The sequence below is a fragment of the Pezoporus occidentalis genome, unplaced genomic scaffold (genome assembly GCF_034315485.1).
Source record: "Pezoporus occidentalis ecotype Australia unplaced genomic scaffold, CSIRO_AGI_Poc_V1 ctg149, whole genome shotgun sequence".
NCBI lineage: Eukaryota > Metazoa > Chordata > Aves > Psittaciformes > Psittacidae > Pezoporus > Pezoporus occidentalis.
Window position 1 is genome coordinate 1,572,607 of NW_026913305.1, and position 19,117 is coordinate 1,591,723.

Consider the following 19,117-nt stretch of genomic DNA (forward strand, 5'->3'; position numbering starts at 1 on the left):
CTACAGCCTTATGGCACACCCTATGATATTCATATTTTTCTGAACATCAGATTCTTTTTACGAGAATATCATCTCTCATCATAAAACAAAATTAAAACGCATTTGTAGCCTTGGTGATCATGATGTAAGGCATTCGGTTTTGACTCAACTACAGCTTAGGATTTGAGAAAATTGTTATTATAGGAGAAACACCTTACATTTTATGTCTTTAAAAATCTCCAATACTATGGGAAGTAAGAAGATTTGATCTCTTTTTCTAATCATCAAGATTAACAATAAAGTATGAAAATCCTTTAGATTGTTATATCTTCAGTCTTCTACTGTGTGAATCAAATTCTTCCATATGCCCTCTCAAATAGCGTAACATCCTGTTAAAAAGGTCATCAGACTAATTTAGGTATATCCTCTACACATACATGTCTTAGATCACCTACACAACTTCTTGTAAGTCTCCTTTTTTTATGTAGAGATGCTGTGTTTAATTCAAATAATGAAGTACACTTTTTTACTATGCAGTCTATAAGCAGCAACTTGAACTAAGGACCTTTCAACCACATAGCAATGATCTTATGAACTTGAGCAAGAAAGTCCTGGGTGATAGCAAAAGAATGCTATTTGTTTTGTGGGGACCATCCTAGAGTTAGAGATCTGGTCATATGTGCCCATAAATTAATGACTGTTTCAGAGATAGCAAGGAATGTAAAATGCCCACAGAAATTTAATAGTAAGTGAATACAGGTGGCCAGAGCTTGAGGCTCAGAATAGGATACATATACAGAGGGTCAGTAAGGCTTCTGATTAGAAAACCAAAGAGAATGAAACGTTGCAATTTGACCAGAGGTGTGGCTAGCAAGATAGAATTCCCTGTTGGTTAGTAACTTACAGGCCTGTTAAGATACTGAAAGTGCATGAAAAAAAAATTACACAAGGATTTCAGTACAGTAAGGCAGCTGCGGCAGGGAATAATAATGTGCTGATTCCTATCAACTTTGAACAGTAACAGCAATTTGCTTCAAGAGCACACAGTCACTTGTGCCTGCAAACAGGCACTTCCTTCAAAACATCTTCAATACAAGCAAGTAAACTGAAAGATGATGTGGGCAACTGAGGCCAAGAAAAAATGCTTTTAAGGAAAACAAGTAGAAAAAACATGTAAAGGTGAGAAATAAGAGAGGCAGGGAGTTGGACAGCAGGCTTTGTGATGAAGTCTATGTTATCGGGTAGGACAGCTTCTAGATCTGGAAATTCAAATTTATGCAGCCATGTTAGCTGATTTTTGCTTTTGTGGGTTTTGATTTTTTGTTTTGTTTTTTTTTTTTCTTGTGTTCCAGATAGATCTTGGATGCAATGGTCTAGATTAGATTACTGTAATGCACTCTACAAGTGGCTATGTATTCCAACTCCTTGGAAACTAAAGCTAGTACAGAATGCTTATTAAACTCATTTTCATGCTACAAGTATTACGTCCACACTCCAGGATGCATGCTGACTGCCAGAATGTTTCCAGGTGGAATTTAAGACAGATTGCCAACTCTCAAGCCAAAACTGAAGTAAATAAATTTAAGTTTTTACTGTAAAGCTGCAAAATTATCTTTTTCCACAAGTTTTTTTAAGGTTCGTAAAAATGGTTAGTATTGCAATGTTGGCAATTGCAATGGCAGCACTCACTCCCCAGAAACTTATTTGTATCAAATAAAAATCAGATGCACCAACATAACGAAGGAACACATCATGAATCATTGTAACATGACCATGTGTATATGCAGAGAAGAGCCAGTCTTCCTACTGCTTGTGAAGTTTTCTTACATCTTCCCCTAAGTCCAGACATACAAGGGCAAAATAGAAGATTGTCAACCTATACCTCACCCTAAACAGAAAAGCAGAAAGAGAGGGAATAAAGGCAAGTGGCTGGACACTTGGCTCCCAAGAACAACTAGAAGACATAAACACATCCATTACATCTGAAAAACGTGCCTGACTAGCTCCTTCAAGAGAAGTTAGAGATCTTATCATTTACTACATCTAGAACCATGCTGCCTATACAAGATACAATATCGAGTAACAGTTATAAGAAAAATATGATAATTTAAACAAAATGGTAATACCCAAACCAAACATCACCATGTAAAACGCATGCATATCTCAAGCAGGATGTGTGTGTATATTTCTTCCAAGAGACTGGTGGTACACCATTCTCTTTAAAGGAGTATAGACTTACAGTAGCATATATAATGTTTTACATCACTGAGAAATGTCTTATTCTTCATGACAAATATGTGCTCAAATGCACACGTACATTACTTTTATAGCCATACATAATAACATACATGTATTTCTCTAATATAAATGTAGCATAAACATTTACATTAAGTATTATCCATAGAAATGAGTAATGTTTCAAAATTAATACTATATGTTCAATTATCCCTTTCTCTCCGGAATTTTTTATAAAACTTTCAAATACCCTCCCTAGCATTCACTAAATTAAATGGCATTTATCTTACAATATGCACCACTTTCTTATACCCTTAGAAAATTAAAAATGCGCTCTGACAATTTGCAACTTCCCTACTTTCTCAGTTTATTCTGTGGTTTCAAACCTCTTGCAGTACGTTGGATTATGGCCACATATCTAGATTTTATGTGTAATACACAACTGAATGGGAAATACAGGTTTGTATTGCACATGGCAATACAATTGCTGTACAGAAGAATGCTGTATGAAATGATGAGTAACACAACACAGAAAGTATAAAAAGAAAAAAAAACCCTGATTGAAAAATGTAACCTAAAGCAATGGCCACAGTTCACTCATAATTATCATTGACAGTCCTGTTCTCAAAGATTATTTCAGCAAGGATTTTGCTTTGGATCTTGCTTTAGAAGTAAACATTTTCTGGGCTAATCCATTCTTCACAGAATCTGGAAATTTAGGGATGGCAGTACTTCGGAAGAACACCTACTCCAAGCCCAACGCACCAACACAAGGTAAAATAAAGCTATTATCATGTGCTACAGATATTTGCCTAATCTGTTCTTAAAAATCTACAAGAAAGGAGCCTCCATTACACCTATATGAAAGAATGTCCACATTTTCTTCCCACTTGCAGATTTACAAGACTTCACAGTGAAAAAAAAATTCTTTTTTTTTTTTTTTTAATAACTAACCTAGTTATTTTTGGTAAAATTATATTTACCACTCCTATATATATATATATATATTTACCACTATATTTACCACTTTCTCCAGTAGGTACTGGAATACAATTGATCAGAGTTTTCTTTACAACATTTTACATACTAGAAGACTTATGTTTCCTCTTTAGTACTTTCTAGACTAAACAAACCCAGTTCTTTAAGCCTTCCTCACAGGTCATGTTCTCTAAAGCTCCTATCATTCTTGTTGCTTTCCTTTGGTCCCTTTTCTAATGTGTCTATCTTTCTCTAGGGTATGGTGACTGAAACTGTATACAGCTTTACATATGAGGTCTCAGCAATGCTCAAAAGAACAGAATAATTGCTTGCTGCTTCTTTTCCACTATTACATCCATCCCAGAATTAGATACAACTTCATTGCAATGGTATTGCATTGTGCAATCCAGATTCCTTTTTCCATGCTACTGCCTCATCAGTGCATGTGATTTCTCCCTTGTAAATGGAATTGTCTTTACTGAATTTGAGATTATTTATTCCAGACTTTCTCTCTAGTTTATTGAGACTGGAGCAGCTTAGTGAGTAGTTTAACTGCTCCTACTATGCGTGAAACTTCTTGCAGCTTGGTTCTTTATCAGCAATATTCATGTTTTCTTCAATTTCAACAATGAAATAATTTCTAAAAGAATACTCTGCAGAAGCAGATAAAGGGCAGACCTCTTTGGAACCCTGCTGTAACCATCCCAACCGTCTGACAATGAGTAATGGAAAATTTGTATGTAGTGTTATTTGTATGAGTCGCATACCCATCTCATGGTGATTTCATAATTAATTAAAATAGTATTACTTCTGGTTACAGCTTTTATATTGTAATGCATTTTACATTAATTACATTACAAACCATGTATTTATTTGTATATTACAAATATATAGTGGGACAGTGTTAAAGGCTTTATGAATGCAAAGAATGTAACAGCTACCACTTTCTTCTTTAGCCACAAAGCCAGTTACCCTATCAAAGGAAATTAGATTTGCTTGACATAATTTGTCGTTAATAAATACAGGCAGACTAAATATGGGATGGGTATGCTATGTAACAGCCATCTAGACCTGCATTCTGTTCTAGAGAGTTGCCCAAAGCTGTCACTAGGAAAGAGAGCACGAAAAAAGTGACTACATAGTGAAAAAAAATCTCGTATCTTCAAAAAAGTAACATAAAAATAGTTTATCTGATCTAGGAGAGGATCTGCCAGTTGATGATTAAGAAAGAGGATAAAGGCAGAGCAAGTATAAAGGGATCTGATACACACTGAGATGACTGGGTACATAATGTCATACAGTCTGATACAGACATCAAGCTACTGTAAATGAACGATAAAAAGATTGTTGGCTTTCTATTGATTCACTGATTGATAATTTATTCTATAACTTTCCAGGGCCTAAAATAAAAATACTCATAGATCCCCATACATTTTATATATAAAGATGAGAGTTGTTTGCTTCCCTTAAGCCTCCAAGGGTTTCCTATATCCTGTGTAAGAGCTGCTGAATATACTAATAAATAGTTCAGAGTAAAACTGAGAATATTATTACTAGTAAATACAGTAAAATAGATAGTACTTCATGTGCCCTATCTTTAATCATATACCCACTTCCATCAGTCATAAAATTTCTTAATTTTTTTAAGCTCTTCAAGATGTTTTGATACATACCTTCATTATGCTTTTTATTTGTTTTTTTTCCCTGAATAACCCATCATGGTGCATTACAAACTGCCTTCTTCACTAAATGTTAGCTTGCTTACATTGTCTTGTCCCTCAAATTTTATTTACGGGTTCAGATTTCTTGATTTAGTGTCCAAGTTTCTGTAACATAGAGGTTGTTGTTACCTGTTTTTTCACAACTCTTGCCTTCGTTCTATTTTTCTCATTCTATTCCTTGCACAAACCCAAAATCTTTTTTATTTCATTTTATGGTTATTTTCAGACAACCTTGCCTTCTTTTCTAAACTCAGCAAACTTATCGCTGTCAATCAGAAACAGAACAAAAACCAGACAGTAAGTCCTTAATATCTTTCTCCACTTTCTAAAAGAAAATGTTGTTCTTAACATGTTCCAAGAACACGAAGGATTCTGTGTTCTGTTATTCAGGGGATTTTTGGTGATTTTTTTTTTTTTTTTTAAGTTGGTATCCAAGCAATTGAGTTTTCTAATACTTACCAGTTCCCATCTTTAGTACAGCTCTTTTGGTTATTCTAAAAAAAGCATTATTTGCCTCTTTGTCTCTTCCTCCTGATTATCATACATCCCCATTACAACTTTCCTTTTTTTTTTTCTACCCAGACATTATGAATTTATAAAATAATTTAGTATCAACAATGATTCTTCATATAAAAGCAATGTTTTATTTTTACCCAGGGTTCTCTACATGAGAAGAGTTATTTCTATAAACTGTTTTTCCTAATACTGATAAATACATATATGGGTAACTTTCCTTCTTGTCCTAATGTGACTGAGCTCTTCGTTGACATCCTACAGTTTTCAAGTCTTATTGTAGTAGGCTAAAGAGTCATGTAGTCACACCAGACAAAAAGCCAAATGTTTCAATTGTTTTAGGGGTGAAAATAAATACCAGAGCTATTAGTTTCAGTTCAAATAACACATAACTTGATTATTTTTTCTTTGAAATACTTACATTGAAATATCAAAATAGTAAACTTCTAAAGCAGAAGGTGAAAAAAGAGGTGACTAACCTGATCTGGAGAGGGTCTGTGGTTGGAGTGTTGTGGCCTCCCAGGAGATCGATGATGGTGGTGGTGGTGATGGTGGTGGTAGTGATGATGGTCATCATCATAGTTATCTGCCATCAGTTTCATCCTGTTTTGTGTCTGTTTAAAATGTAAGGTGATATGATTCTATTAAATGTTGGAATGTATCACTCTAACAGTGTTTTAGGAAGATCTTAGCTCTTTCTTAGCTCCTATTACTTTTATTTTTTGGGGGGCTGTAAAAATCTAACAACAGAAGTCCGGACTGGCTCACAAAGAAAAGGAAACAGAAATAGAAGATAAAAATATGTGAACATATCTCTGTCTCAGTAGACTGCACAAAGTAGGATTGCACAAAGCAGTCAGAAGAGGATATTTATTTAATTGTATACCAAGATCACCCTGCTAAGCAGTAAGTTAAAAGATAATCAAGTGATAGAGACACAGGCACTTAGAAAAATAAGTGATTATGGAACTTGACATGTTACTGAATGAAAGTAAGTCTTAGATACAGATTTTGAAAAAAAGAGCAACACTTCAGCTACTGTTGTGTACAGATAATAAAATCTACGTTACTATAACAGGATACATCAGTGCACGTTATCACTATTACAATTATCCCATGCCATGGGATACATCGACCGGAATAATTCAAACCTTGCTCATAATACCAAAATATCTTACCAGCAATTGCCCAATGGCAGTGGATACAGTACTTATTTTTTCTTTACGTCCAGGACTATCATAAGATTGATTTGCCTATGAGAGCAACCCTATATGAAAATCTCCATTAGGAAAAAATCACTAGTAAGAATATTTTAATGGAAAATGTAAAATCTCAACTCCCCAATTTTAATGTTTGGGGTTTTGCTTTGTTTTGATTTTTATTGTTGTTTTGGTTTTGCTTAAGTAGAAAAGAGACTTGAACAAAAGCAAACTAAATGTTCCTATTACACAGTATTTTAAGTAAAACAAAATCTAATGCGATGAGAACTATGAACCACAGGAAACACAGGAAATCCTGATGTGCCTTTTTACCCTTTTTTTTTTTTAATTGTCACAGTGCTTCTCAAGCACTTTATGTGTCCATTAGAAGCATCATAGAAAACTATTTCACAGGAGGAGACCTGTACTATGTTCAAGTAAAAACAAACAGCCAAACTAAACCTTTAAGTCCTTCACAATAACAAGACAGAGGAACAACCACAGATCAGATATGCACATGCTCTAGCCAGTGTCAGACTCTTTCTGAGCATCTTGATAGCACTAAAAGAGCATCTTCTCAGTATGTTACAGAATAAATGTCTTCCAGAGGTCAAGTGGTGGATTCCTTTGAACAGGAATTACTCTGGCACTATATGGTATAATTTCACATTTTTAAATGCTATTTTCTGCACAGTAGGAACCATTCCATTTTCTCCCTTCCAGATAAGAAGATGGAAGCATACAACTGTATGAATTTCAACTATGAATTTCTACTGATTTTGCCAAAAGACAAAGTCAATCTAAAACATCATAGTTGGTCTGTTTGTCTTTAGATTCAAAGAGGAAGGCCTTTTGAACAAGAGTGGAAAAGATGGAGAATTAATAGACAAATAATAACCCACTTACTGTAAACACTGTAATACCCTACCTCTTTGGGGAAGCTCCTAACATTTTATTGGTTTATTTTCTTATCAATGAACAGCCTTAAATTTCCTACCTTTCAACTGTGTTCCATAAAAGAATGCAAAAGTTAAACAAGATGATATATGCAATCCTAAAAGTGTCCCCTGTAATGAGGTGTCGGGGATTAGATGTGTCATGGCATAAGAACTGTAAATGAATGATGTCATCTTTCTAATTTGGTGCTGAAATATAAATAAACCACTTCTAATGTTTCTTCCTTTTGGATGTCAGATTGCAGTAAAATGCACACAAAGAAACGTTAATGCGATAGTACACTTCCTTTAGTGTGCCTGTTCTGGAAAAGCAAAATATATAAGAAATGTGAAATGAAAATTTCTTGTCCATTCAAGTGATCACCAAATCATCCAAACTTGTACATGACCTGTGATTGTCACTGATTTCTTAAAATGATGCTAAATATTTTGCAAAACATTATTTTTAAAAGCTTTTTGGTTTTATTCATTAGCTCTTCACAATGATAACTAATACGATTTTGAGGTTCTGTTTGTCTTTGCTTTAGCTATTGTCTGAGTGCTATACTTCCACACTGAACTGTATTTTCCAGGTATGCTTAGCTTTGACTTAAGAAGTACAACACATAATTTCAAACTTCCAAAAGTAGAACGCTTGAGAAGGATGAACAGAAGGATTTCTGACGGAGTAAGAAAAGCAAAGCCATGCAGAGGAATAATACAACCCTTTCAGGTCCTTCTAAACAAAAATCTGTAATGTTACTTCTGTTTGCTTTCCTTGCTAACTCTTTTAATCTTTCATAGGCTTTGAAATGTCAGGTATATTTTTATTTGAGGAAGAAATTAATTAGCCACATTGGAATTCGTTCAGGACTCCAGGGCTTCACACCCCTACACCTACATACAAGCACATACACAAACACACAGAAAGGTCTATATATTATAGGACATTGGTTTATCAGACCCACAATAAATCCTCACTGTCTGGGCCCCATATCAACACATTAGGAGAGTGCTTCAGTGCTCACTGCAAAGGAAGTATACCGCCTACCGTCTTGGCAATGCCATGATTTCCTGCAGCATCTTCAGCACATCTGTAAATCTCCTATCCAAGAACATCCAAGACCTTCTCTTACATTACTTTTGAAAGTGTAATAGATTATTCAATATGATCTTCCTGGGTGATCAGGAAAGTCAGTCTTGGAATGTCAAATTCATGAAAATCAGTGTGATGAACATACACACATTTAAATTGTTCCATATCAAATTTGCATCATGTTACTCTGCATGAGTTACTCCATATCTGAAATAGTTATATAGTTTTTTCTTCTAAAAACTATTACTATTGATATGGTTTTCCTGAAGACAAATTTCTTAGAATTTACATTTCTTAGAATTTACCGCTCTGACAACAGAATTATCACACTAACAGTTTGTTTTGAAAATGCCTGTTGAAAACCAGGCCCATTCCTGGAAAGGAGCAGGTTTTCATTTGGATTTATATTAGCAAAGAAAAAATTGTAACTTGTAAAATGCAACAATTAATTTCATCTCCTACAAAACATGTACAGACTTAATTTTAGCCTAAACAGTTTTCTCAGATTTTTTTTTCTTTAAATTTATTGACTACATTCAATAAATACTGCATCCATTTTGAAATAAAGGAATGATAGAAGAATTAAAAGCAGCTTAAATCTAGGTGCACAGGTATATTAACCCTTAGGGCTTGAAACAGTTGTCTTTGATCATTCAATATCACTATTTGCCAAGCTGTCAAGGTCATGAATGGTATGTGTAACTGAATTTTTAACCCACTTACCAAAGAATTTATGATCTAGCACCATAAGAAAACTGACAGATATTTCTTGTCCTCCTAAACTTCTGTTGAGTTTAATTAAGGATCTATTGAAGTGAAATGAAAGTCTTTGATTGACTGGTAACAGACTAAATAGCTTAACAGCAATCTGTAACTGTAAAACTATAATATTAAAACTGTCTTTTAAAAAATATTTTAGCAAGGTGGCAATAGAGAACTATGCTTTGATCTGTCATCTGGATCAAGTTAACAACAAAACTCTCATGAATGAGGTTCAAATGAGGAAAAATAGTAAGATTTGTTGCTCTGGGATATAGGTGTAATATATTCAATAGATGTTACTTTCCTTCAGTTTTTCTTCTCAGTCTCTCTGCACTAAATGGAATTTGAAACATTTTTAGAATATTCATTTTCAATAAGGTAGGGCTTTTCCCTATATAATAAGAGGGGGAAAGCAGATATAAGGCCTACATGCTATCCTGGAAATATAACGTAGTCTGATTATTAAAGCATGTAATTTAAAATCGAGAGACCCACATTCTAGCTTTGATTCTGCAATGGCCTTTTGTTTGCAATGACATAGAACCTCTATTTCTTGCGATCTCACTATTTAAAATAAACATGCTAATATTTCCACAAAGCACTTTGAGATTTTTATGTGGCACGTGTCTAGTTCTAGTCTGCCTGATTCTTACTAATAAATCATTTAATCTGAGCTTTTTTATCACGAGAGAATAATTTTAGAAAATACAAATAAAATATCTTTTGAAATCCTGAAGGTAACGATCTAAAAAGCTGTGTTCTTAAGACTACACAGTTCACCAAGTTTATTCCGAATTTGCATAATCTTGGTAAAATTAACCTGAATTTAATGCAAGCATTTATAACTGCAATTGGTTTTCCAGTATGAATCCAGTGATCCAGGCCTGAATTCCATTAGCTGAGTGTTAACAAAATGTTTGTAATTAAGCCAGCTCTGTACTCAGTCTCTCCAAATGAAATCAGGTTTCATGTCAGAACAATATTTTTACACAAACTGTTATCATCTGAAGACAAGCGAAGAATTTCTTACTGCTTCTACTGCAGCCCAACACAAAAGCTGCTAACTGGCACAGAATACAATTTATAACTGATTTGTTATTTGATAAGTTATAGTTAATTAAATATTGGGCAACAAATGCTGTCTTTGGCCTCAAACTTCCTTAAAGTACACCAAATTACATTCATCACTCACCATCTTTTAAAGGACTGTAGCAGTTCACAGGCAATTAAGACTATATGAAAGGAGAATATATTTGTGCAGTAATGAATACAAATTATTTCATGCTTTTGTAATAGAGGAAGACAGTCTGGAAAAGTAGCCAGAAAAAGCATTTCAGAAGGCAACACAGAATGCTGTGCTTCCAAGTAACCCTTATAGTGATTTCTAAAACCAAAGAAGCCACCACAGGCTACAATGAAAATTAATTAAATGCTGTGTAAATCCTGTATTTTCAGAACTCAGTAAAGTTCACTTTTTCTTTTTTTTTTTAGAAACACTTTAGCACGTTTCCATTTATTTCACTTGTGTTGGCTGATCATTCTTAAATATTTTCCTGAGATCAAAAGTAACAAGTTCAATTCCACTTCAAAACTTCAAAACCACTGTCATTCAGTTCCATCCTCTTTGAGCATCTCAAGCGTTGTAGAGATACATGCATCTTGGATAACTGATTTGATAAATCAAATAGTAAGCTTAATTTACCATACAGAAAAGAGACTTAGGAAAGATTACACTGCAAAGTTTCAGTTGAAACTTCATTTGATTAAACTTGATGTACTTAGCACAGATTTTTGAGCTGAATCATAAAAGATAATTCCAAGGCTATTATTGTTAAAAAGCCTAGCCTTGAGACCACTCTTAATTCTTTTTAATGCTAACACACTTCTTAGATTAACAAATTAAATAAGACAAACTGTTAAAACATATCCACTAACTTTGGTTTTGACAGGAGTACTTCTGTCATTTCTCCACAAGCCAAAGGATCTGTTAATTGGCCATTGCTTTGAAGGATCTTTTGCCAATGCTACAGCTGTGGGGAACAAGTAGACTTCAATATTCTTTAATGTACTTCAAAGTATTTCAGAGCTTCTATTACTTTATGCTAATTTTTCAGGGCACTTTGAACAGCATAATATTAGCAACATAATGTTAGTTATTTCCAAAATAAACTATACTTATGTCTTCACTCATTAGAAATATATAATAATAATCAATTCAGGCTTTTTTGTTGCTTATGCAGTGAGTTTTTAGACACCAAGAAAATTCTGATTAAAAAAAAACCCTTAATTTATGAAGCTTATAAGTTTGCAAGCACTCATCAGTAACCAAAAGATAATAAAAACATTACAGTATGGTAACTAACTAGGAACTCCAGATGCTAAGTAGCTATCATAATCATAACCGTATGGGTGTTGGAATGCCTCACTATGGCATAGTGTTATGTTGTACTGAGTGCCTTAATTATGCATTTTCTTTTTATAATATCCCTGTAATGAAATCTGTTCTTATATTCTTAACTGTATTTTAATATGGGTTTTGCTGCTTTGTTTCCTGTCTCCATTGATGAAAACAATTAATTTTTTCCCAGTTAAAATTCCAAATGAGCTAATAAGCATGTTTTTCTTTTCCTGTTGTAGCGTATCAATTGTTTTGGAAAGTGTGAGAGACAGGATGCATGCAGGCTAAAAGCACGCATGATAGCTTCTTGGAGAAAAGATTGCCTACTCCTCATTTAACTCTATTTTTTACCCCATTAATGATACGACTGTTGCAAATGAAGTATAGAACACAGTGAAGTGTTTATACTAAGAAAGCACATAAATTTTTCTTTTTTCCAATCTGTGTTTAATTAAATATTAAGCTTAATTCATGTGCTGGCTAAAACCTTCTTCAGGCCCTATCTGCACTCCCCAGTTTCACAGGACAGAGAATAGGGACTAAGAAACAGTAATAAGTATTTTCCAAGTTTTCATAAAATCCAACCATCCTCCCAAGTGAAATACAAAAGCAACTACTGGCCAAATTAGATACTCTTACTCCTCTGCATAATGGAAAGTAGTTTCTAATACAAATCTTTGGATTTGATAATTTAGTGTTGAAAATGAGCATAACAGTTTCACATATATTTCAGTGCTTTTTGAATTACAGTACTATTTAGCTGATATTAACAACCATTACACCTGCTGCTTTGCAGGGTTACAAAATGTGACTGGTTTATCCTGAAAAAAAGTAGAGCTCATAGTAAAGCTCCCTCTTCATGAGCTGAAGGATAACAGTCTCACAAACACCAGCTGTGACATTAGACACTTGGCAGACAGAGACAGGCAGCACTTCTAAGTGCCAAGCAGACACTTATCTAAAGCACTAAGGCCAAATTTCAACTTTCCTGACACTTTTGACTGAACTTAGTATGTTGATTTGAACATGGTCTGACTTTTTAGTTGTGGTCTCTGCATTTAGAGTTTATGTGTTTGAAGTCTTTTTAACTTCTGTGAATTAAAAGTGTGGCTTGAAGCATAGGAAATATCTTGTAATAATACAGCATACTCAGTAATGTATAGGCTAAAGTCATGCTAAAGGTATTCGCCTGAGTCCTACTACCAAACTTGGTAATTACATAGAAGTATGTAAGAACATAGACACAAAAAAAGTGGGTTAAAAAGCATAATTAAAGCTCTGAAACAGTAGCCGCCTGAGGACATGGCAGGCCAGGTCCTACTAAATGCAGACAAGCAATGCAAGAAGGTCAGGTTGTCTTTTTTTTTCCTTTTTTCTTTTTTTTTTTTTTACAAGAGGAAATAACTCATTAAAAAGATACTTCCCCATAATAATCATTTAAAACCAGACATGAATCAGACACTTTAGTACCTGGACCTTTGAAACTGCAAACCTCTGGTTAGTAGCACTGATTGTCTGTCAGCGTCTTTAATGTCTGAATACTTCATTTCAGCTGCAATTTTTGCAATTTCACTACCAAGCACATCTCTCTTTTGTATCATATACAAAATACAGCTTAAGTTGAAATTACTACTTTTCTTCCTTTGTATGCAATAAAAAATGGCAAAAAATTTTAACACATGGATGGTATATTGGAATATTGACTGAAATTCCGATAACATTACAACATTGCCTTGATATGCTTTATAGATAGACCTTACCTATAAATACTACTTGCTTGATGCTGGATTATAGAAATGATAGGTTTTATCCATCATCCCAGAAGCAGAAAAATTTGACACCGAAGTTTTACATTATTTTTTAAATAATTGGCTACTTAGCACTGTACTTGAGATCAAGTGTTCAACTATATTTAGCTTTATTATCATGGGGTACTTTGTAGTAAAAATTAAGGACTTGTTTCAAAAAAGTCTTATGGAGAAAATAAAAAAAAAACATAAAAAACTTTTTTGGCTTGGGAGTTCATTCATTTATTTAATGGAGATATTCACTATTCTTGTCTGAGATACTTAATACCCATCTTCACCTATTAAGCCAGACAGATCAAAAATTACAAAAGCTCCACTCTTAATATACATTATTTCAAACCTGCACCACTTTTTCCATTTAAGATTTTCAGTCCCAGTAGAGTTAAACTGCTTGTCTGAAGAAAGTGTGTTATAACTGGTATAGGTATGGAGGGGTTCTAGTATAAGTTCACAATGAGATTATCACCACTGAAAAGGGTACTATTAGACAGAACTATGCTTAAGATATGACATAAATTCTTCAAGAATGAAGAATTAAAAAAAAAAAAAAAAAGAGAACAAACAGAAACAGATTTTAAAGCAGATCACGAACTACAAAGCAGGAAAGTACGAGGAACCAGAGCTGAGCTGCCTTCAGGGCCTGACTGCCACAGGCTACAGCTTAAAAAAAAAAAAGCCCCTCTCATTGGAAAATGTTTGTGTAAAAATGCCATTAGAAAAAAAACTTGGAATCCTGAGAGCAAAAGGAGGAAAAAGTGATGCCATATTCAGCTATGACTTGAGTCCTTTGACTTTTATAATGTAAACTGTCAAATCTTACTGAGAATAAGTGAAAGTGTTGTGTGAGCACTGACAACATTTTCAGTTATTTTTTTCAACACAGAACATTGCTTCTAAATGAACCAATTTGATCAGTCAAAGGCTATTAGGTACACACACACACTTCTCTTACCTTGCACCACACAGAACCTGCTGCATTAAGCTACAGGGAGAAGTGGAGCTATAGGGAGAAGTGGCATTGTGCTCTTCCACCCCTACACTCATCTGTGCTTAATGGGCTTATATCTAAACTGCTCATACTTGCAAAATTTAGAATTACAGACTCAGATTCAAAAATATAGATTCAAAATTCAGATTACAAATTAAAAGAATACAATATAAAGAAATACAGAACTATTGTGTCAGGGTATTTTCAATTAATGGAAGAGTACACACTACAAGGATTTTTAAGGTAGCAAATAAACTTAAGACCACCAAATACATGGGCTACTTTTACTGCTATGAATGGGATCTTAAACATCTTAATATACATTGAAAATTAGAGATTAACAGACTTTTTGCTACACTTCCTGAGAATCTTTAGGGCAAAAAATGACCAGACTGATTATGTTCATATGAGAATTCTGTATATGACGTTATTAGAACATCTGTACTTACCTGCCCCAAATAAACCTAACAGCTTGTGTAGCATAAATGCAACAAAAATAAAACTTCTCAAACTTAAGGGGCTCAGACTACTTGTTTTCTCAAAGTTAGGTGCTTAAACTTGAGCAAGACCAGTATCACGAGCAACACTAAACAATCTATACTGTTTACTGAAAAAAAAGAGCACAGTGGTCAAATATGTCTGCAGCGCCCATGTAACTGGCTTTATAAAATGGATTCATTTACTGTACAGTAACATTTAGACTCAACAGTACAATAAACCACTCTCTGAAGTAGACCTCTGTATATACCGCTACTACTACTACTACAATAATAATAATGTAGTATACTGCACTCCTATATTATTGCCACCTGTGAAATTCAAGGAAATCAGAATCATTAAGTTAGTTTGACATCATCAGAAATGGAAGCAATAGTGATTAGAAACCAACACAACAGGAGGACACAGTATCGGTGCTACTGATCCCAAGGTCTACAGATGATAATGTCTGCAGACGTCATAAGAAACCACTGCAAGACTTTTTTGTTCCCATATTTTTTAAACATTAGTGAGTTTAAACATGATTAATTAATGCACAGAGTTTCAGAAGAATGTTTTGGGCTGCCATCACAATCGTAATTACTTCTAATCCTATTATTTTTCTTATACAGTAATAAAATCACTTCCAATATCATAAAATACACAATGAAATACAGCTGAATTATTCTAACAGGGAAAACAGAACTTGGGGTATTTTGTTATTCTTAAGCTCTTGATGTCACTGCCATAATATTACATTAGCACTACTTCTGATGTAGCATATGCAATGCAACATGTTGTCTTCAATCCATTTTACTACTTTGCTGCTGAGTTGAAATATTTGCATGTTAATTAGTCAGAAATACTTCCATGCATTGCATACAGAGAGGATGTTACTAGTGGTTAATTTGCTGAGAAACTGTGGCTATACAGATTTTTAAAATTTCTTGATTGTTTCTCATCATTTTTGTTTCATCAGCAATATGTTGCAGGGGGGTTGCAACTTGATGATCTTAAGGTCCTTTCCAACCCTAACTATTCTATGATACTATGATTCTATGTTCTTGTGATGAAATATAGCATAGTGAACTAATAGACTAGAGAAGACTGCCAAGCACCAGCTTTGCCTCTGGCCAGAGTATTCTGTACACCTGCAGCCTTGAAAACACTGGAAAGGTTTCCAATTTCATGTTTTGAGAAGAAAAATAAAATGCTCTCAAGGAGCTAGAAGGCCTTGCATTTTGGCCAACTCCACTTCATTTTTGGCTCTATATCCTACAAGTGAAAAGAGGCAACTGGGAAATTTTCTCTCAGTATCCGAGTTCATAATGAATCAGTAACATAGCAGTGTCTTCTGCTGTTACCAAAATCTCCTGAGTTGTTCTAAAAAAGGACTTTAAGCTAATTATGTCATGAAAGATTGCATCACTATACAAATTTCTCTAAAAATAGCTGCCTCGGAATTCTCAAACAGAATCTTGGCCAGGGTGATTATAAATATTATGTAATCACTCAGCCAAGCCCTCATGGTGATTTAGCTTAATACCATATTTCTGAGAGGTTTTTTAAGACTACTACAAAGCTCTGTGGCTCCCAAAATACAGCACTTGGTGTATGAAACAAAAGAATTTCAGTGGTTCTGTTTTGCTGGGAGTGCATTACTATGCTTCCCATTTATTTAAACCACTAAACAATAAATATTTAACTGACAGGTTGCAGCTGCTAAATTGCACTTAAAACTCTACAATTAAATATTCTTATTTCTTATGGGAAGGTGTTTTGCAACACAGAGGTCAGTATAATTTGTACTAATTCTACAGATGGATGCACTGTGATACAAATAATTTTCACAGGTTATCAAATTATAATGTGAAAAAACCCTGTAAAAGTAAGCCAGAGATTGAGATAAAGCCAATGCTTTTCTTCCATCTTAGGAATAACCAGAGTCTTACTTAAACTTACAGAATCACAATCCATAAAAAGATTGCTCAAGTCATTCACACAAATAATATTTTGGTCTTTAATATATGTATATCTGCAGTTTCATGTTTAAAATAAATCACGTATGTTCTCATTCCCTTACAAAGGCAGAACATTTAATTTCTTTAAGATGCTTCTTTTTCAGTGTGAAGAACTGTAACAAATTACTTCAAAATCAATGTTTTGATGGTTTACAATCTGCTTGATGTTCCGAAAGGACAGAAAAATTAGAACAGGAAAATCAGAGAAAGACATTCAACTGCATATTTGGTCCTAGGATCATTATTTAAGTCATGAACTATTTAAAAAGAGAAAACAAAGATTTGAAATTGAGACTTCTTTAAGCTTTTTTTTTTTAACATATTCTATTTCTGATTTAATTCTATTTTCACTTAGATTACTATTGGGACGTCTTTTATCAGTCTGCAGGCACTGTGGAGCAAGGGAAATCAGAAATCAGTACATTTGTCAATGTGGGAAACACTGACATTTTATTACTACAAAAAAAAAGAGACTAATTAAAAAAAAAGGAAGCACAGGTGTCTCTCGCTGGGGGGGCATTTGGGAAGTAAATACTTTGCTTCCAAACTGAGTGATAACTGACTTCACTGTTGTAAGACAAGCCACATTAGAAATAAAAGACAGAATAACATCAAATTTATGACCTGGATATACTAAGATGAATGTTTATGCCTAAGCAGACAGAACACTGTATTTGTTTCATCTTTGCCAGAATGGTGCCTGTTTAGACAATAGCCTGTTACTCCCAAATATTGAAAGCTCTTAGTACTTTCCTTCCTCTCATGCTCATTGACTGTGGGACAATGTTAATATTCTTCTGAAGAAACCTTAAGGAAGCTCATGAGAGTCAAAAAGCTTCCATTTAAAACAAAAAAATACACCAGAATGCTACAGGAGTCTACCAGAGTGATGAGAGAACTTTTTCACAGTGTAAGTCTGTAGTAAAAACAGCAACATTTGCATTTAGCCAATTCAATCTCAGCACAAGTCTGCAATACATTACAGCATAGTGATAGAATCTGTTTTTCTGGCCTTAATCCAATAACAATAAAATTCTATGAGTAACCTCAATACTTTGGGTTACTCTACTGAGTTTAATAGAATTGACCTCCTGAACCTTTAAGACATCTACTGCATACTGTGCCCTATCTCTTTTAATACGAAGTAGGCTTTTGATGCTTAAAATGACCTTAGAGGGCAGGAGCCACCACAGTTCTTATGCAGCATTCTGAGTAGCAATAGATGAATTTGCAAACATTTTGATTTTCCAATGAGGTAGGCACCTGTAAGTGTTATGAAGTATATCCATTAAAACTCCATAACCTTTTCCCTTAGATTGTGACCCTCACTGGCCTCATCAGAGTTAGGTGAAAGAGCAGTAGCTGACACTCTTCCGCTCACAGAAATAGTAAGGAGGAGCATTCACTTTTTTTTGTATGAAAAAAACATTTTGACTCTAGGAAATTTACTTTCATCCACAGGATTTTCCAGAAGAAGACAGTGAGTTCCCTTCTTTATGCTTCAAAGAAGATATTCCCGGGCATTTCACGTATACAATCAGAAATCTTGTATTCCGATGAATTCACATACATACCTCTCCTTCCCGCTCTTTACCAAAAAGCAGCCTTTGTAGCTCCCTCAAAAAAAGCTCTTCGTACTTACTTTCTTGTATCAGCAGAGGACTTTCCAAGCTACAATGATCCTACACCTTAGACACTGAAGTCACTGCTTCAATAGCAATAGCAAATCAGCATCCTAGGCTTGGAGTATAATTTTGCATTATTTCAGGTATTATCCATTTCAATGATTCATATATAGTAGAGCATGATCTGAAATTACTAGAAATACTGAATTTGAATTTATCAACTATATGACAAAATCTAGGATGCCACTGAAAGAGATAGCAGCAGAAACAGAGGCTCAGAGAGTTTCTGAGAGAGAAAGAAACTCCCCAGTATGCAAACAAAAGGCAAAAGCAAATCAATCAAATGTAAGCTGATGCAGTACAGGGGTTGAAGTTTCATAAC

At 34.3% G+C, this 19,117-nt stretch overlaps 1 protein-coding gene across 16 annotated transcripts in view; it reads right to left on the bottom strand.

The window, feature by feature from the left end:
• ERC2 (ELKS/RAB6-interacting/CAST family member 2) overlaps positions 1 to 19,117 on the bottom strand; it is a 495,639-nt gene that overhangs the window by 128,423 nt on the left and 348,099 nt on the right. For all 16 annotated transcript variants that reach the window (XR_009963211.1, XR_009963210.1, XR_009963207.1 and 13 more), the window contains one exon: positions 5,906 to 6,040. Coding sequence is in view for 3 of the 16 variants with exons in the window: in XM_062610712.1 (XP_062466696.1) it covers positions 5,906 to 6,040 (135 nt within the window). In the remaining 13 variants the exon portion in view is untranslated. The remainder of the gene's footprint in view (positions 1 to 5,905; positions 6,041 to 19,117) is intronic.